Source organism: Diadema antillarum, unplaced genomic scaffold, assembly GCF_040938485.1.
Source record: "Diadema antillarum isolate AM-2024a unplaced genomic scaffold, OU_Dant_1.0 seq00000136_RagTag, whole genome shotgun sequence".
Classification (NCBI taxonomy): Eukaryota; Metazoa; Echinodermata; class Echinoidea; order Diadematoida; family Diadematidae; genus Diadema; species Diadema antillarum.
In genome coordinates this window covers 1,492,649-1,514,127 of record NW_027271213.1, presented here as the reverse complement: position 1 = coordinate 1,514,127, position 21,479 = coordinate 1,492,649, and the positions used below count along the sequence as shown (strand labels likewise).

Sequence of the window (21,479 nt, the reverse complement as noted above, 5' to 3'; positions counted from 1 at the left end):
CTTTGACCTTGACCTTTGACCTATATTGTACATTTTGCTTCAAAATGCTACTCCTTCGCCATTTCTAACCCGATTTCGATTCCGTTTGCTTTATGTGATGGCACTAGGTGAGGGCTTCAAAATTTCTACACAGAATTTTGACCTTTGACTTCTTTGACCTTTGACCTTGATTTTTGACCTATATTGTACATTGGCTACAAAATGCTACTCCTTCGCCATTTCTAACCCGATTTCGATTCCGTTTGCTTTATGTGATGGCACTAGGTGAGGGCTTCAAAACTTCTACACAGAATTTTGACCTTTGACTTCTTTGACCTTTGACCTTGATTTTTGACCTGCATTGTACATTTTGCTACAAAATGCTACTCCTTTGCCATTTCTAACCCAATTTTATTTCCGTTTGCTTTATGTGATGGCACTACAGTCTGTAGGTGAGGGCTTCAAAACTTCTACACAGAATTTTGACCCTTGACTTCTTTGACCTTTGACCTTGATTTTTGACCTATATTGTACATTGGCTACAAAATGCTCCTCCTTTGCCATTTCTAACCCGATTTCGATTCCGTTTTCTTTATGTGATGGCACTAGGTGAGGGCTTCAAAACTTTTACACAGAATTTTGACCTTTGACTTCTTTGACCTTTGACCTTGATTTTTTACCGATATTGTACATTTTGCTACTAAATGCTACTTCCGGCGGGGACACATTTTACGTACCGCGTAATTTCTACTTTTCCTTGTTTCGTTAATGAAATGGTCGTTTTGTCAACGAAATGACCAATTTCGCAATGAAATATTCCGTGCGACACTTGGCGCTCCTTGGTTTTTGTCCATGGTTTAAACCATGGTTTCATTTGTACCACCTTCGTGAATTTGGGCCTATGGGTTTAGTGGCAACTTTACGCCCTTATCATTCTCAGCCAACGAAATTTTGTTGATTGACAAGGAGAGGGAGGGGGGACTGTTGCGGCTGAGTAGATATCATTGATTGTCAATTTTCATGGATATGATCTTTTTAAAGATTTTGAAGTATATACACACATTTGGTTTTTAAAAATTAATGTGATGAATCATGCTCTGTAAACATGTCATTCTATTTTTTTGTCATAGTGGCAGAAACATATTGTTATTTTCTAGTGTAATTCAATGTTTACTAGTGTTGTTTTAACTTTACTTTGTATCCTACCAAAGATGCAAAGTTGGACATAAAAGAAGCTTTTGATTGATTGGTGCTCAGCTTCATGTGAAGGTAACATTCACCTAAAAATTGTAACATATAATGTAAATAGAAATTATACAAGAGCAGCTCTCAAAATTAATTGATTTCTATATTTTTTTACAAAGCAAATTTAAAAGGGAAGTATTTGCACTTAATACATTGTAGTACCAGGTAGGTGTCTGTACAACAGATGAGGGAGTTATGAATATCACTGATTCAGTGTCAAGATTGTTGTTTGCATAAACGTGTAGATGAATGATTTTTCGTTTCGTCATATATGCCAATGTCTACTGTAATCACCATATATTCAGCAAGTGTTATTTTTCATGAGTGTGGATTTCAAACAATTTTGCAAGAGGCTAGATTTGAGATGGTGGAGTACAGCAGTAGATGGACATACGTCCCTGTACACGTTGCATTCTTGTCAGGATCAGAATGAATGTTTTTGTGTGTTTTAAAATTCATGAAGATAAAAACCCTGCAAAATATATGGAGCATACAGTATGTAGCAACATTTGTAAAGTGGGATTTCATTTTGTCAGGAAAAATTTGAATGTGGAAAATTGACACAAGTTGTGATGTGTTCAAAGACTCAGTGTTGATGTAGAATGAAAATGTTACCCAAAAGAAAACTATGGAAAGTCATTTGGTACAGTGATTAGAAACTAACCTCAGCCTTTTGATTAACTTGAGGTTTGCATATACACGACATATCTGTATTACAAGTTATTGATTTAATCTGTATCAAAATACATACATGTATCGTAACATGAGAGAGAACACTTTTGACAGTTTTTCTACTGTGCAATCACAGTGTTCCATGTGAAAGGGTGACATCTAGTCTTTCTTTCTTAATCATCATGTATGTGTTCATTAGAATCAGTATTTGTCCAGAAAGGAAATGCAGATAAACCCACAGTTTCGTGATTTATTGATTACTCAAAAACATGGAAAAGGGGAGAAAGAGGGAATTTTTAACCACAAACAATATGTACGTGTTTATCAAAATTTAATAATTCATGTCATTATTATGTGCTTTTGCAAAAACAAGAAAAAAGTTGTTACATCATGAAGGAAAGTATTTATTTTAGCCCATCATTTTTTTTCTTTTTTAAGGTAATCTTTGAAGTCAGATCAGTAAGTTTCAAGAATATCAGATGAGACTGCCCTCATCTCTGCATGGAAAATACAAAGAATATTAAATTTTATTCTCTCGTAGTGCAAAGATGTCTCCCTTTCAACGTCAGCTTAAGACAAATGACCACCATGGCTGATTCTCCCTCATCAAGACACATTAATTGTAAATGTGGAAATTTTCGCAGTACATTGATTTTTGCCCGTTTCGCGCTTCTTTTGGCCAGCGTGAGTTCTATGGTCTGTGAAAATATCTTCACAATTTTCTTTGCACATTTTGAACGGGTTGAATCGTTGGCTTCGTCATTGATGCCGCCCTGATACGAATGTGTGTGTGTGTGTATGTGCATGTGCATGTGCCGTAGAAGTATTCATTTGAGCGCTTGTGTGTCTGCAGTAGTTTCTGTGCAAGCCTTACATTCAAATTAATCAGGCATCTTGTCAATTTTCGTGCAGGGAAATGTTCAATCAAATTCTGTCTTTTCTGTAAATTTGTTGAAAATATACAATAAAAGTAAAAAGCACTTTGCGCAGTGTGAATTCAAGAACCCACTAATGTTTTTGAGCTGCACGGTGCAAAGAATTACATGTAATAGTGCAAAAATATTTACGTTGTACAGTACTTGATACGGTCAACTCTGCATACAAGTCGAATAAAATTGTATTAGAGAGTAAACTCTGACCAGGGTGCTACAGATTCACTTGCCCACTTGCCCTGGGAAAGTGAAATATGTGAAATGAATGGGTACCTGTCTGCTCAATGTGTTGGACACTTGCCTGCCCAAATATCCATTTTGGCAAGTGAGAAAAACTTTGTTTTTTGTTATGGTGATATCCTACTCTATATGTTGTAGGCAATGTTATTCCATGATATGAGGTACCCTACTCTATAAGTAACACAAGCTTTTCATATTTTTATCTTGAATACTGCATCAACTTTGGCCCCATTTGACATATGAATGGGACTTGGACTCCTGCACAGGCTACTGAATTTCATCATTTTGGCCTATCACACGACCTTTCAACTCTGATCATGATGCCCCTTCCCATGATGCCCCCTTCCCACAATGCTTTGCAAATGAAGTGTGTCACACATAAGGCTTGTCTTGGAGGAAGATTGGCAGCTAGGTCAGGACGCACATTGTGCACAGGATGAGGCATTCTGCACTGCCTGCAGAAGTGTGCGGCGCATTCTGGACATGTGCCCAATCCAAATTTTGGCCTTCTTTATCCACCACATATGTATTTGTATTCAAGAAGCGTGCAGTCTAGACCCCAGATAAACAGCTTAGCAGTGTAGTCCCGTATATACCATGTTGGGTTAGCACTGGGTTAATGTGGTATAATTACACAGTTTTTCCAAATGCCCTTGCGTCAGCAATTTTCAGTTTCATTCTAATCAATAGTGAAGGCATACAATTCTGTCTTAGATTTTTGTCTTGTCATATTGGGATCAATCATATCTTTTATGCATTAATAGGACATTCCAGAGTATACCCTGCACCTCCTATGCAAAAAAAAAAAAAGGGAAAAAGAAGAAGAAGAAGAAGAAAATGCCATTGTAGAGCAATGAAATAGCATTATGTTGCAATTTTTTTTTTTCCTTCTGCGTGTACACCGTGCTTTCATTTTGTACATTGTCTTCTCCTTTCTACAGCAGAATTTTCTTGCAATAGAAGAGCTGTCGCTGAACCAGTCAAATTACCAGAAGAAAAATAGTAAATATATATGAGAAATACCTACTACTTTAATCGTGGAACATTTTGTAGCAAAAGATTTTGGGACACATTTTTTTATATACTAAACTAATGCTCAACAAAAAAGTAAAAAGATGCACATGATTGTGCGCTGTATGTTGTGCACTTTTAATCAAAGTATTACCAGTAGTACAGTGTCAGCAGTCTGCAAAATTAAAAACATGCCAAATACAACTTCATTTGTGCACAGGAACCACTTTCATGAGAATTTCTGCTTGAATACATTATTGTCTGTTGTAACTTGGCAAAGAGTAGTCAAAAGCTTTTTAAGTGTGTCGCTATGCGACAGTTTTCACTGAATTTGGATTTCAAGGAAAAATATTTAAAATATAATCCTACACCATATGCAAGCTGTTTTTTTTAATTTCCTGTTAGTATTAAAGGACAAGTTCACCTTCATAGACATGTGGGTTGAGTGAATGCAGCAATATTAGTAGAACACATCAGTGAGAGTTTGAGCAAAATCGGACAATCCGTTCAAAAGTTATGAATTTTTGAAGTTTCTGCTCAGTCACAGCTGGATGAAAAGACTACCATAGCTTGTGATGTCATATGAGTACAACGATATAAAGAAAGAATAAAGAAAATTCAACATATTTCCATTTTTCTCACATAACAAAAGAACACTCGACTTCTCTCTTTCAGAAGGCAGGGGGAATAATATTACCCTTAACATACGTCAGTAGCAAGTCGAAGAAATGTGCACTTTATTCAAAAAGTAAAGTTTTGTAAAATTCTCTTTTTATTTTCCTTATATAGTTGTACGCATGTGACATCATACACTGTAGTAGTCTTCTCTTCCAGCAGTGACTGCGCAGATACCTAAAATATTCGTAACTTTTGAACGGATTGTCCAATTTTCCTCAAACTTTCACTGATGTGTTCTACTAATATTGCTGCATTCTCTCAATCCTTATGTATATGAAGGTGGACTTGTCCTTTAATGTATTATTTCAATTTATTTGAACTAACATGCCGTCATGTATTTCAGAAAATGCATGATATACAGTGTAATGTAGTCTTTTGATTAAGTAAAGCAAGTGTTGTTTGCATGTTTCGATCCGAGAATGCCGATTAGTTTTTAAAAGTATGAATTTTGTTAGTAAACCTGTACCAAAAGTTTGTGCCATTATTGATTGCAATATGCCAGGTGCAGTTGTTTGCATCTCTGCTTAACATTGATTAAAAACAATTTTGATTTGGCAGGGTTTTTTTTTAGTTTAGATTTGATCTTTTTTCTTTTTTGGGTGAGGACAGTATGATCCAAACTAAAACGTGTACAGTGAAGTGTAAAACTAAGGATCGCACAAGCTGTCATGATTTACTTATTGTATAGGGTGCAGGTTATGGAACTATATACAACATGTAATGTGGAAAGTTTCTGTCGCAGAGTTTCTTTAAGGTATGTGCAATTAAAAGCGATGCTGTATAGATAAATGCACCTCGCAGTTCTCTTATTTTGTTGCAATATTGTGTGGAGTGACGGTTCAGTGCTTGAAAAAGATATGTTTACAGGTATGATTCATTAATGATAAAGATGACCATGCTAGCCTCCAGAGTAAAGTCATAGTAGATGTGAATAATGATACGACAGCAAACCACAAAACATCATCGACTTTGTTGAGAGATAATTGATTAGCGTTGTGAGATATTTGAGATTGTGATGTTTTGGTTTGTTTCTATATTTAGAGTATCCTTGAGCAAGAAAAAAAAAATCCTTTCAAAACAGAGGGGGAAAAACAATTGAATTGGCAACATTTTGGCTCACTTTTCTATGACAAGAACTCTTCCAATGTTACCATGCAGTCTCACAACCTGAGAAGAAGAAAACTTTTTTTTTTGGTGTGGGGGGGGGGATGGGGGTATTGGATTCAATGGATTTCAGTCAATTTAAAATACATCGCCATTCAACTTTGATGCCCTACATCCACTGTTGGAATAGTAGAAATGAAAAGCTGACCATATTATTCTTACTTTGAAGAATAGGAGTCAATTTAAATTCAACACTAACCTGTGCATGTAACGATAGGACCCACAAAAGACTAATACAAACTTTTCAACGACACGTGGCCTAGGTCCACATACCGGGTACTGTCACAATGTTCAGACCTTGTCTATCACACTCATTGTTCATTTTCTGTTCATGTCTAATTCCAACATAAAGTAATGCATGGCTCGACACTAACTTTTTTGTTTGGTGGCCCGATGGGGCCACCAAAATCCTAAATTTCAAATTTTTGGTGGCCCGAGAGAAAAATGTGGTGTCCCGAAAAAAAAACAATAAAAAACATTAAAAGTCCTTTTTTTTAAATGAGTCAAATATTTAAGATTTATGATAGTAAGAATTAGAAGTTGGACATATCTACTCATAAATAAACTTCAACAAACTTGCAACACTCACTCTCAGGCATTCATTCAGTCCTTTTCATCCATCCTTTGAACAAATTTAACTGCTAATTTTCGGCGCAAAAAGTTACGAATTTATTGACATACTTTTCAAAAAATTTTGGTGGCCCGAGGCGGGCCACCAAATTTGCCCTTTTTGGAAATTTGGTGGCCCGACTTTCATTTTTGGTGGCCCCGGGCCACCGGGCCACCGTTAGTGTCGAGCCCTGAGTAATGATTTTAGCTATAATTATACAAATCTGCAATCCAGTACTCTAACATGAATGAGTATGAAACCTTTTGTTGTTTTTGTTGTTGTTGATTAAAAAGAAAAATCTTTTGCCTGTATATTCTTATTTCCTTCAAATAATTCTGTTGTAAAAATGCAATAAACAAATAAATACAATGTACTAATCGCATTTTCTATGGTGTACATGTGCAGTGGCGGATCCAGAGGGGGGCACACCAGGCGTGTACCCCCTTTGTATTTTTTGTTAAAACAAAAGAAATAAAAAGAAAAATTGGAGGGGGCTTGAACCTCCCACCCTTTTTAATTTTGTAAAGATGCCTTCCCTTTATGGAATTCCTGGATCCGCCCCTGATGTGTATAGAAAAACATCACATTCACAACAAAATTTTTGATAAATTCAAAATGGATTTCTTCTATGTTCAACACACACGCACGCGCGCACACATAAACATATCAGTAATCAAAACAAACAAACTCAACAACGACAGCGCAGTATGTAAGCTTCGAGGAAACCACAGAAATGTATACAATGTACTAGACCTAGTGTTCTGTGGGGGAAATTCGGTCCAGGTCAGATCGCGAGACGCATCGCGAGTCGGATCGCAATTGAATCCGAGGCTTGCATGTACCGGGGAGACGAGCTCCTGCGACGTTACGAGCTTCTGCGACGCGATGCAAACGTTAAAGACTAGTAGTGAGGCAAGGGAAAGGCGCGTAGGCATGGACGAAACAAGGCAAAAACGGGGCCCTCGAATCAACAAGAAGCTAACAGCAGTGGATCCATTGAGCTAGATTCTGAGAGAAATGGTAATTGGTATATCCGTACCGATTGATATGAAAAGATAACGTGTTGCCAATGATCAGTGATGTCTCATTTAAGGGCAAATCTCTGGAATACTGAATAATTAAAGGTCTCCCGTGTCGAGCGAGGTGATAGTCCCATCTGCTGGTTTCTGTGTCAAGTGCGGACTTTCTCGGCCATCTCATCTGTCCAGTGTGTGTGTGCTGTGAACGGGAGAACGAGAAGTAGAGACAAAAATTAAACGTTAGGCTCTAACGTTACTAGTAATACTACATAAGTTTTCATATGTTTGCAGTCGTTATCAGCTTTGTTGAGCAAATGAAAAGGTACTGCACTAAAAGTCTAACGTTAGATCTAAAATAATTTAGACTCTATTAATTAAAATGAAATAGAATAAAATAAAATTAATTGAATTGATCCAGACCAGAGTCAGAGAGTCGGAGAATTAAAATTGCTGTCTGTCGGTTTACGAAAGCGTAATTTACCATCATCCTCATCATCAGCTGCTCATCCAACGATTAACTTTATTGAGCGACACCCTCATGTCACACTACAGACTCGTATTCATGATGTTTGAAACAGAGAGACGAAATGCTTATCGATAAGCAGAACTGGAGTGGAAGACAAGTTCAAACTGTAGTCCTAGTGCAGTGAAGAATTGAGACTTAAAATTACCGAAAATCACATTCATCTTTTCTCATTTTCACGATTTTGGACCAACATTTAACAAGGAAAATTTAGAAAGTCTGCAGTACATTGTATCTTCCATGATCTTGTGTAGGCATGCAGAACTTGACCCCACGGTACTTGATAACATTAAAGCCCTATTTGATAGTAAAACTACATGTAAGACTTGACAAAGCTATTAAAGAAGAACATTGATTTTTTTTGTTGAATTTTCATTGCATAAGTGTATCTGAATTCTGTGTTTAGATATCTACCATATAGAGTCTAGGCCCATATTGACTTGTCAAACTGTAAAGCATTTGAACATAGATGTCTATCATAATTGTACAATTTTGCTTCATAAACTTCCCCTAAAAATTGTGGTTTTCATGAAAACATTCTAAATGGTTATAAAAAAATATTCAGCAAATCCTGCCCAGCATAAATTTACATGCACTACTACACTCGTGTACAAAGTAGATTCAAATGCTCATTATTTGACCCGAAAAGAATTACATGTGACATAATTCAAAGCTCATTACTTGGCCTACTTTCATTCCTTGATACCTTGATGCAGTAATCCCTTGTTGCAGCTCTTTTAATCGTACAAAGCTTGCTGTCATACTGGGATGAACTCGGGCTGTGTGTCATGAGGGGGTGCTATTTATGTGTGTACAACAGTCTCATGCATCGTACAATAAAATGTGACTCTGTGAGTATTAGTGCTCAAGTGCAAGTAAAAACTGTGTGGCGTGGATCCTCCTACACTGTACATGGTGGCAGATCCAGCAGGAGGCTGCATTGTTCTGAGAATGGGTAGAGCAGCTCCTTGGAATATTCTATGTTGGTTCGGCAGTGGTTACTAACACTTTTACTAACCCTTTGCTGTGTACATTGTGTCCAGAGAGTGTGTATTGCAGTCTTATGGAAGACTTGCTAAATTCCATAATTTGAAATTGCATCCACCTTTTCATATCTAGAACAGTTTGCCCTTTACATGTCAGAACAAATTTTAGATGAAAGCTTTGCCAAGATCTATGCTTTTGATATAATTTCAAAAACAATGATGGGAAATAATTAATTCATTGTGATAAAGTGGCTACCTTTCCTGTTCTTTCATTCAGTGCCTTGTGGACCCTTGAGAATGCTCCTGATGGAATGGGCAAGATATTTACAATGATGGCATATCTCCGCTTGGGAAAATTGTGTCACTGCTCTGTCAATTTGACCGGTCAAGGACAGTGAGAAAGGACAATGTCTCTTCTGCACATCTGTGCTCGATGCTCTAAGAAATTGCAGAGGTTTGTTTCTGCAATGACTCTGAGACCAAACAACACGCTTCATGATCAGATACAGCAAGCACTCTTCTTCACAGCAAGCTCGCGCAAATACTTGCCCAAAATTGCTGGGGTGCAGGTGCTGTCGTCGACATTGCTTGTCTCTAAAGTGGATAAGATGGCCCGGAAGACAAACACACGGGACCAGTGTCAGAGTGCAGCCCATACAAATTGTACTTCAAACATATTCCTCAACAGTGATTTTGAATCGTCACCAAGCTGCGTCGAATTTGGCGACAGTTTGGAAATTGAGCACATACTCTCTTTGATAGGCAGACATCTGGAGGAGTTCACACCACAAGATGTTGCCACTTCCATTAACCGACTCTGGGAGTGCATTTGGCATTTTAGATCAGATGTTAATTTGTGGCTGAAGTACCTGGAGACCCTTCAGCACCACGAATTGCTGCCACAGCTTTGTGAGAAAATCTGCCTACATGCGCATTCGATGACAAATGCAGAGGCACTCAACACTCTTTACCTGGTCCTCAAATTTGGAGCACCTGGTGTGACTTCTGAAGCCATCGTGGCCCTCTATGTGTCCTGTGCAAGCCGAGTTCCGACGTTTGACTTGAACGACGCTGCAATGTTCATACGCTGTGCCCAATCAGTCAAGGACATACTTGGTGTTTACAGCATAGACTGTGAGGAAGGTAGTGCCATAATAAGAAATGTGATCGCCCACTCCAAGGATCTTCTTGGCCGTGCAGACGATGAGCCCGATTCCGGAGCTATGTGCAGATTGTTGCTGGGGCTCTTGCACTGCAGTGTGGACGCCACAGAGCCACTTGTTGCTACCATCACCCAGAAGTTGTACCATGCCATTCCAGAATTGAACACCAGCAAACTCGCCCCACTCTCAAAGGCCGTGTTCCTCTTAGGCAAACATCAGAGTCCCTTTGCCGGACGGATGATGCACCGATTTGCAGAACTTCTTGACGACTTTGCAAGTCCAAGTGATTTTTCTCATATGTTCTATACACTTGCCAGTTTGTCTTCCAAGGACATGGAAAGGAGGCTCACAGAGACATTTCACACGCTCTTTGTTGAAGGGGCATCCTTTGGGTTTAATGATCTTCGACGCATCATCCAAGGTTCTCTGCTTCTGAGAGACAGAGTGTGTAAGGAAAGCATCTTGCAGAAGAGTGGTCAGTTACTTCTTCCACAGATCCCAGCCATTTCCCCAATTGAACTTGCCATCATCTACGGCAGCCTGCGCAGGGTGTACCTCCAGGATTATCACTTGAGGGGTCTCCTTGAGGAGCAAGTGGAAAAACATTTCCAAGTTGCTGAAGCACCACATCAGCTGCTCGCTCTCATCGAAGTCCTCAGCCACGATCCCCCGCCTGACCTGAAGCCGCAGATCATCAAGAAAGCCATCCAAATAGTGCCATATTTATCCAATGAGAGGCTCGGACGACTCTGCAATGCAGTTGGCCGTATGAAGATCAGGTCTGGACACTTGCCTACAGTTATTGAAGCTCATGTTCTCGAGAATATAGACAGCATCACAGATCTTGTCGCCATGAAGAATGTTTCTCATTTCTTGATGTCGTCTAAAACAACCAATGTTGAGCTCAAGAGTATCTTCATTGAGAAACTGCACAGAAAACTTAGGGATGCCATCACACCAAATGTTCTTGTCTTTGCCCTGGATGCCTTGAGCAACATGGGCATCAGTGCCAAAGACATTGATCCAAGGATCTGGGAACAGGTGTTGGTGATGATGCCAAAATTGACTGGTAACGATTTGCGGAGGGTCTTCTTCGTGCTGACTGGTTTCTCAAACAACTTGTCCCCAAAGTCTCCCGACGATCCTGTTGGTCTGCAGGTGCTGCTGAACTATGTGAGGAGATCAGTCTTTGCGACTGAATCTGCATACTTATCACTCAGCGCCGACGCTTCATGCGCAAGGAATGATGAAGAAATGCCTCACTCTGTTCCAGAACTCGATCCCTCCAGGATACGGGATGCAGCCACTGCGGTAGCCTTTGCCAAACTCCTCATCCAGCACCGCATCTACAACAAACCCTTCCTCGCAGCAATTGAGTCAACCGTCCGGTCTGCCATGGCCGACTTGTCGCCGTTCCATGTCAGTGACATCCTCGAGGTCTTCGTCATCGGGAGTTTGCAGCCATCTGGTGAGGAGGAGTTCTTGCAGGAATTGTGTGACTCCAGAGTGATGCCCTACATGGCAGACTTGGGGCCCTCGAGACTGATTGGCATTGCCCTCCGCTTTGCTGCCCTCCAGTACTTCCCCACGCAGCTCCTCAGCTCCATTTTCAGCATAGACTTCTTGCGGACAATGGAGAAAACATACGGTATGTAAAAACACCAAGAAGTAATGCTTCATCACAAAATATGCTCTTTTTATCATCTGTCTCATTTTCAGCACTTTCCATATAGGTACCTTCAAAGAGACAGAAATTGGATTCTTTATCCAACGTTTTTACTCATATACATGCGTGACATCTCAGCAAAGACTTCTAATAATGCTGATATTTGAAGATGTGAAAGAGTAGGCTCTTCTGTCCATAAGGAAGAATGATGCATTTGAAGGTTTTGCAATTTCTCTGCATGCAGGGTGAAAGAAAGTCATGTTTGAAATTGCCTTTGGTAATTATGGTACCGGTACTGCAACATCTTATATATGACTATGTAGATAAGCTTTGTTATCTCATTCTATTTGTTGTTGTTGTTGTTGACTTCTTTTTTTTTTTTTTTACTCTGCTAGTGTCAAGAAACTTATCTAGCCAGCTTCAAGATCTGAATCGCATTGTGTGCCTGGACTTCCCTGAGCTACGAGTGCCTTGGTTCAGTCAGCAGGTTGCACACAAAGCAGGTGAGTTTTATATAATAGGCAGTGCTCTAGCCTGACTGCTGTGTGAGCCTGGTTGTTTGGACTCACTCTACCATTGATAGTAAATGCTGTGTGGATGAGATGGAGGTATGATGTGCAACCTTTGGGGTCGTTGATCAGAATGTATTCACATGGCAAACAAACATTGATAATGGTGTGGGGAGAGTTACACATCTTGCCAAGAGTTATTATAGCTTTTTATTGCTAAACCTGTCATGGTCATTTTTGTCTGTTTGGTAGACAGTTTGAACAATGTTACTATCTCCCCTGTGTCTTCCCCACCACACCCCCCCCCCCTCCCAATATTAGGTATCTAGCCCAGTTGGGTTTGGAGTTTGAAAGAAATGTAAATTATCAATGACATTAGGATCTTTACACATTTGACAGCGTCTGCATGCATACCTTCCATTTCATGTTTATGTGTTATGATGGTGTATGAATTTCATTCAGCTTTCTGTGACCATAGCAGTGTGTTGTGTGCATCATGATTTTTTATTCATCTCTTCTCTGTTCTTTCTTTAAAAAAAAAAGCACAAAAGCAACTCTCCACCAAAGGTACTGTGCCTTGCCACAAGTTTTGCAACATTCATTTGCATCTCTCTCTCAAATTGGTGCCATTTTTCTTGTTCTTGTGTTCATGCATTGTGTTTGTATTATGCATAACTAATAATCCTTAGGTTGCGAACACTCATGCCACTTTGTTTACTCTCTATAGAAAATGTCACTTTATATAATGAAAAGATAATCTTGATCTGAAATTCAGATATGAATTTTTGACTGGGACTGGTAGGAATTCTAGATATGTTGCATTTTGCTCTAAAGGTTTTGTTGTACTAACTATGCTCACAAAATCAACTTTCCATGAATCATTCTTCTTCCATACCCAAACTTTGAGGTCAACATAAGAGGTCCTCTGAGGATATGATCTGTCACCACATAGCTTTAAAAAGAAAAAAAGAAAAAAAAAGTTGCAAAATGAATGCTGACATAAATGCAAACCAGGTGATATAGCTGTAGAATAGGAAGAATTTGTCACTTGTTCTAGTCCTAAAGTTTATAGCACCTCTTGCTTGGCATGTGTGGCGTTTGCTGTACCTCAAAATTCTGTTTTACAAATCAGGCATCCAAACTTAACCATTTTGCTGAATATGATATCTTTTAGATTAGGTTTTGATGACTGGAAGTAAATTTGTAGTCAGTAATGGAGTTTATTTTGGGCAATAAACACTGGTCATCAAAGGAATTGTACAGACCTCTGAATGAAGTCAAATGCTTGAATGAAGAGATGAGCCTACAAAGTGAGGAAGTGCATGGTTAAGTTTCATGATGGAAGGCTGAAATTTTATGTGGCTTGATTCCAAAACCTGATGTAGTGTTGAGCCATAGTCTTCATTTGAGGTGTCATCGATGAGAGATCCAAATTCAACATCTCTTCACTTCATAAACTTTTGTTTCAAGTAACAGTTAAGCATTTGAACTTTTGCATTCAGTCTTACCATAATGTAATTCTTCATGTCGATTCTGTGTGTTGTCTTTATGGGCATCTGTCATGAGATTTTCACTTGTGATGCAAATATGTGTCTTTCATTATACCTTAACATATACTTTCATACATGGTTATCAGTTGAACTGTTACTGTCTTTCCGTGACTGCCATTGTTTTCATGTTTTCTTGCACTTGTTCATACTAATGATGCATTTATTCTCATAGTTGTTACCAAAGGTTAAAATTTAAATGCTTTCTGTTTAAGTGCATTTTCACTATTTTACTTGTTTCTGTCTTCTGCAGCAACATAAACAATTACCCTTTGCCATCACAAAAAGTGTAGTTCACCAGTTACTTATCATTTATTATTTCAAGTCATCTTCCCAAGACTTATTTCAACAATATTTCAGCCCCATGTTTTCACAACATATTTCACCAAAGTCGCATGCATGCACAGATACATTGTGCGGGCTGATGTTGAATGGGTGGTACTAACAATTAACAATCTGCAATACCCATGGTAACTGTCATTGTCATTAACTGTCATTATGATCCTTTGCCAGGGAGATCCCCGCTGCACTACCTGAAGCTGGATGTAGAGTCTGTTCTCGTGGACATCCTTGGGGGACCATCTTTCCTGCGTAAGAACGCTGTGACTCCCTATGCGTACACTATAGGTGAGTACTGACCATTCAAGCTACAATCTTTGTCTGATTTCCACCATAAAAATCTGTGATGCAGTAGAGTACATTTGAACAGCACAAAAAAAAAAACAAAGCAATGTGCATTTCAAATCTATAACAATCTGTAGCAAATTTATAACAGTTTTGCAAGAATATGCACTTGGGTTTTTTTTTTTATTATATTTTTTGTTTCTATCAAAAATGAAATAATGAATGAATGAATGAAAGAGTGCATTACTGGTATCTTTTTATTTTAGGATTAATTATTGTAGATGATAATGCATCTTTATAATACATGTACATGTATTTGTAAATCTATTAATAGCTGAAGCAAAATTCGAAATACAATCGAATGTAGGTCATTTCATTCTCATCACTGGACATTCACATTCATTACAGAAATCTATTTGATTTTGCATCTTTGCTTTCAGAACAGGTTTATGCAATTGCCATCTAAACTGTTTCTGTCATATAATTATCCTAAAGTGATGACATGATTTGTTCATGTGAGAATCTGTTACTTTAAAAGCTGTAAGTGTTATTTTTACAAGGGTTTAGTTTTCATGATTTTTTGAATCACTTGTACTGTTGAGCCAGGAATTCAAGAACACGCAAAAATATTGCATGGTACAGTTGAGTGGCAGAGTGAACTATAGCATCACTGTCAGATCAGGAAAAACAACATCTCACAAAAATGTCTGTGACCTCATCTGCAAAAATATCTGTACACAAAAATAACAGCTTTTACAGTATATGTTTGTATCAACTTTTCAAGTTTGCCCTCAACACTATCAGCGGACTCGTAGTAATAAGCTTTGTTGGTCTTCTCCTATTGAAACCCGATGACAGATTTTGAATGCCTCCTGAACAGCAGTGGCAACCCTGCAGAGTACATAAACCACAGCTCACTCGGAAGTCGAGTATCGAGGCACGATGAGGTCGGAGCTAGCCAGCACTCTTCAGAGACGGTCACACCAGACACAAGCAGTCTGCCAGGTGTTCATAGGTAGATACAATTATACTTGGTGTGTTAGGATAAAAATATTGCCAAGCCGTTGGGATAATGCAAGTCCAGGTCTTACCTGGCAATATATGAATACAGAAGACTCCCGTTACGACGAAGTCCTCAGGACCGACAGTTTTCTTTCAATATATAGAAATTTTGTTATATCCAAATAAATAAAGTGTATAAAGATATCTAGATGATAGTTTTGGGCCATGAATTTTACTTCATTCGTATCCGAAAAATTGTAATAACCGTGTTTACTATAACAGGGGTGCACTAATAATAGTTATTATCCAGATAGCAGAGAACCCAAATATTTATTATGTTTTTACAATATTTAGCATGTTTTTATGTCATCAAAAATGAGAGCCTTTTTGAAGTTAGATACATTTTGGGGGCTTGTGAATAGAATTCAGCTGCCTTGTATCATAAATGTACAATTTTCCCATTTTGAATTAAGTGTGATTTTTAGCTTCAATTTTTTTTTTCTTCTGAATGTGCATTGGTATGTTTTGTCATGTGCAGTGGTTGGCACCAAGGAAATATGATATTCATCAGATATTATCACATTCTTATTTGGGATATGATGAAGCAACTTGCTTATCAGAGCTGAATTCTTTTTTATCACCAGGCACTGTTTTGTTGTTGTTGTTTGCTTGTTTGTTTGTTTGTTTGTTTGTTTGTTTGTTTGTTTGTTTGTTTGTTTGTTTGTTTGTTTGTTGTTGTTGTTTAGGGGAGGGGGGTTAACAGTATCTAAGAGTTCTCCTGCTTTAAATCCGCCCAGAGAAGGGTGCACTGAAAGGAAGGGACTCAGTCATACATGTTAACATGTGATCCTCTGTGGTCAGCCGAATTCAAGTTGATACCGAAATTTGTAGAAATCTTTTGCACAGAGTTGAAAGGGCATAATCATGTCTCATTTATTCACAAGATATAACAGGGAAATGGATGTACATTAACCCGTTGAGGACAGTTTGATTTTGCTACAACATGCATTTCCCGTAGACACCTGCCCGAGTATACTCGGGACTCGTCCTCAACGGGTGAAACACTACGAAAAGGTATTTTCAGTGAGGTCCTGTTTCTTAAAGGACAAGTTCACCTTCATAAACATAAGAATTGAGAAAATGCAACAATATTAGTAGAACACATCAGTGAAAGTTTGAGGAAAATTGCACAATCGATGCAAAAGTTATGAATTTTTTAAATTTTTGTGTTGGAACCGCTGGATGAGGAGACTACTACAGCTTGTGAGTCATATGCGTACAACAGTATAAAGAAAATGTAAAAGAAAATTCAACATATTTTCACTTTTTTGGCATAATAAAAGTGCACTTGACTTGCCTCTTTCTAAAGGCAGGGGGGAATAATATTACCCATAACATTTGTCGGTAACGAGTCAGGGGAATATGTACTTTTTTCAAAAGATGGAATTTTGTGAAATTCTCTTTATATTTTCCTTATATTGTTGTACGCATGTGACATCTAAGTTATTCATACACTGCAGTAGTCTTCTCATCCACAAAAACTTCAAAAATTCTTTAACTTTTGAACGGATTGTCTGATTTTCCTCAAACTTTCAATGATGTGTTCTACTAATATTGCTACATTCTCTCAATCCTTATGTTTATGAAGGTGAACTTGTCCTTTAATAGGCCAGTTAATGACTTATTCAGGTGACTTTTTTGTTTGTGGCCATCAGGGTGTCCCTTATTTGTAGTAGTTGTTGAGGGTTCTACGACATTCATTGGCATTTTAGACTTAACACTTTTTTCTATTATTCTTTACAAATCAAGTATTTTATTCACAAGCTAAGTTGTAACAATTATGATGTATGTACATTTTATGTTTTTTTTTTGTTTTTTTTCTAATTGCCTTAACTCCCAAAGAGTCGCCATAGATATCATCCGTCCAACTGACTTGTGTTCCAATATCACCCGTGTCAGCAGCTGGGTGGAAATGAAACGGCGCCATCTAGAGATGCTGGGCTACGAGTACACCACGGTGAGTGTGTGCACAAGACGGGCCTTCTCCCTTGTTTGTGTATGTTTGTGCTTGTTTGTGTGCATACATGCAGGGAGTGAAAATTCTCAAGTCTGTTGAAGTCATTCCAACTAAGTGCATTGTTGCAATAATGGTTTAGGCTTTGATGTTCCTGTGTATACAGTGCACTCCCGTTGTAACGAAATGCTCGGGACCGGCCGTTTTCTTTCGTTATAACGAAATTTCGTTATAACCGAACAAATACATTATATAACAAAAACAAGGTGACCATGCATATATCATATTATGTTTGTTGAATACTCATCATACACTGGAAAGCTATGTGAAATGGGGTGGTACCTCTTTAATTTCGTTTGGATATTACATTTAAAAGAGAGCATAAAGTTGTTTTTGTCACACAATAAGTCGTATAGAAAATGATAGTTTAGGATTCCGTTACAGTTCGCTATTCCAAAGACTCGTTTCTTACTAAAGTTTGTTACTCCGAAAGACTCTTTGTTCCGAAGTTGCGTCATTCCCGGGAATCCGAGGGTTTGTTCATTATTTTGAAGCTTCGTTCTTTCGACGATTCATTATTCAGAAAGTTCATAATTTAGATATAAATATATTGTTCGTTTTCCGAAGGCTCGTTGATCAGAAAATGATATGAGTTTCGTCATTCCGAAGGTTTGTAAATGAAAAAATGAGAATGGTTCACTGTTCCGAAGGTTTTTAAATCCGACAATGAAATAAGGTTTGTTATTCCGAAGAAGGTTTGTAAATAAAAAATAAATGATAATAATGAGAAAGGTTAGTAATTTCGTAGGTTCGATTATAAGTATCTTTAGAGACGATTATGACGTTTGCAATTCCCAAGTTTTGTTAGTGGACACACCTTTTTCACCTTTGGATTATCGAAACTTTTTTTTAATGGTCCGATGAACGAAAGTTTAGAATTCCTATCATTTTCTGACTAATGACTTACGAGGCTGACTAATAAACCGTCGTAATAAGAACCATATCTCATTGTCGGTTTAACAAACTTTAGTAATAACAAACTGTGAATAACGCCAAAATGTTCGTAATAACAAACCCTGTTTCATTTCCGAACCAACGGACATTTAGGTGTATAAGAATCTGTTTGTTTTGTAATAAAGTACCTTCGAAACAATAAAACGAACCTTGTTTAATTTGAGATTATTGTATTACAGTAATGCAAGTCCCCCTCGGAAACTGTGCAGGACACAAGGAGCGAACACTTACACAGTGATGTGAAGCGTTCGCCCATGCAGAGACGCTATAAATCCTTGTTCCGCTACGTATTTTCGAAAGTGATTCGCATTTCGTTATAACGGAGCACATTTCTTTTGTTTTTCTTTGTCAGTGGTGTTCAGAAAAGATTTCGTTATAACGAAAATTTCGCTATAACCGTGTTCGTTAGAAGCTAATTTTGTACCATAGACTTCAATGGCGATAATTTTGGGACCAGAAGTTTTACTTCGTTATAACGAAATTTCGTTATAACCGTGTTCGTTATAACGGGAGTGCACTGTATAAACTAATTGTAAAGTACCAAAATTGATATGGCAGAAAAACATAAATATGAAAGTACCACCAAGGGATATTCTTACACAGTGACCAGTTTTAGACATATGACACAATACCAATCACACAAAAAGCTACCAGAATGTGGGGGAGGGGCAACATAGGCAATTGTTTTGTGCTAATTCTGAATAGGAGGGTATATGTAGGCATAACAGTCTTTTTAATTTATCTGTGCAGTTTTTCTAAAGTTACAGAACAAGATGAAATGAGACACTAAGTTTACATAGACTTTGGAGATTTTTTTCCAAAACTTAACAAAAGTAGGAATGTTTGGTAATGGTCACTGGATTAACCTTTAAAGTGCTCTTTTGCCAGTTGGCCACCCACTGGAGTGCTTTTTTACCGATTGGCGCAGACGTCTAGGATCTAATTGTCAATAAATACAGATTACCTAATCCCCTTAATCCCTTTTGTGTCACCATGGTCTTCCTGTTACACTTACGCACATTGCTCCACCTGAATGGGCTTTGTAACTTTACGTCTAGGACAGATTTGAACGTACAGTTGAACCTCTCTTATCTGGCCTCCCTTTATCCGGATCTCTCTATTATACGGACGCAATCTCGCCGTGATTTTTTTTAAAAATAATTATGGGAGGAAAGGGGGATTCCCAACTCATTGAGATCTCCTACACAAACACAATGAATTACATATACTTGATACATTTCTTAATTATTATTTAGGTAAATCATCCCAAGAATTTATAAAAGAAAATGATTTCATTCTTGCAAACACAAACCTCTATTTTGGGGTCTGTTACTGAGTGTAACAATGAAAAGGTTGCAGTATACCCATTACTACATGTGGTACTACAATGGGCTACATCAGTACATGTGTATGTATATGTACATGTATATTAAAAGCATTGAGTCTCCCGTATCCAGCCAAATCCCTTATCCGGATGAGCCCCGGTCCCGACTTGTCCGGATACGAGAGGTTCAACTGTATTGTTGACTGCTGATCAAAAAGCTTGGCAAGGACATGCCCATACTTTTTTCCATGAGTGTTTACATGTGCAGTCAAATACACGCATGCATACATGGGTGGACAATCTTCAGTCGTACCTGTGTGATATTCTCATTTTAAATTTTCTTACAAAACGAATAATTTGCATTGTGATCTTTCCTGTCCATTTTGAGAGTAGTGAACTTTTTCTCTAACAAAAATATCTGATATTCCTAGTATATAAAATGTGCTGTTCTGAAGCACTGTATCAAGAAGTCAGGAGCTGTTTGACTGTATACCAGTATGCACACAGAAGGAATGAGAGATTATCATTTTGTATTTTTCAGGATGATTTCACTCGTTCAGTTTGATATTTTCATGCCACCATCATTCAATCACCATAGATTCCCTACACGGATTGGAGTCGCGACCTCCTGTCGACCTTCCAGGCGAAGCGACTGTACCTCTCGGACCTGGTGGGGGGCAACCTGCCCCTCCTTGTGGCTGAGACGGAGGAGGATGCCAAGGCAGCAAGAAGGAAGCCAAGGAGAAATGAGGACATGGTCGACAGGATGCTTGAGGATTGGGGAGAAATGGAAGATGACAAGTAGAGAATCATCATCTGCATCATCATTCTCACCACCATTGTTGTTATCACCATCATCACTATCATCATCGATGTCGTCATTATCATCATCATTATCATCATCATCATCATCATCATCATCATCATCATCACTTTCATCACCTTCATCACCATCATCCCCATCATCGTCATCATCACCGTTACCACCATCATTGCTATCATCACTATCATCATCGAGGTCATCGTCATCATCATCATTATTATCATCATCATCACCATCATCACCATCATCATCATCAATGTCATCATCATCATCACCATCATCAATGTCATCATCATCATCTTTGACGTTGCCATCAGCAGCAGCATCGTCACCATCACTGTTGTCACCATCAGCGTCAGCACCGCCATTTCCAACATCGTTGCCAAGGCATCCAAAGCTGTGAAGTCATCATTCGGGGAAGTGACCTGTCCCAGGGATTTAAGAGCATTGTTGAATCTTAGATCCTATAGTCAGGACTGACGTATGCTAATGGGAAATGAAATAAAGTAGTTCAGAAAGAGAAGAGGACAATAAGAGATAGATATATTTCGGTGGAGGAGAGGATTGTGAAGTCATCATTCGGGGAAGTGACCTGTCCCAGGGATTTAAGAGCATTGTTGAATCTTAGATCCTATAGTCAGGACTGACGTATGCTAATGGGAAATGTAATAAAGTAGTTCAGAAAGAGAAGAGGACAATAAGAGATAGATATATTTCTGTGGAGGAGAGGATTA

General features: G+C 38.3%; 1 protein-coding gene across 1 annotated transcript; it reads left to right on the top strand.

The window, feature by feature from the left end:
• Nucleotides 1–9,526: 9,526 nt before the first annotated feature.
• On the top strand, nucleotides 9,527–21,225 carry LOC139727585 (FAST kinase domain-containing protein 1, mitochondrial-like). Its single transcript, XM_071638567.1, has 7 exons — nucleotides 9,527–11,870; nucleotides 12,284–12,391; nucleotides 14,458–14,571; nucleotides 15,427–15,583; nucleotides 17,473–17,587; nucleotides 20,521–20,723; nucleotides 21,063–21,225. The coding sequence occupies exons 1-7, from the start codon at nucleotides 9,527–9,529 to the stop codon at nucleotides 21,223–21,225; spliced, it is 3,204 nt and encodes a 1,067-aa protein (XP_071494668.1).
• The last annotated feature ends 254 nt before the right edge of the window (nucleotides 21,226–21,479 follow it).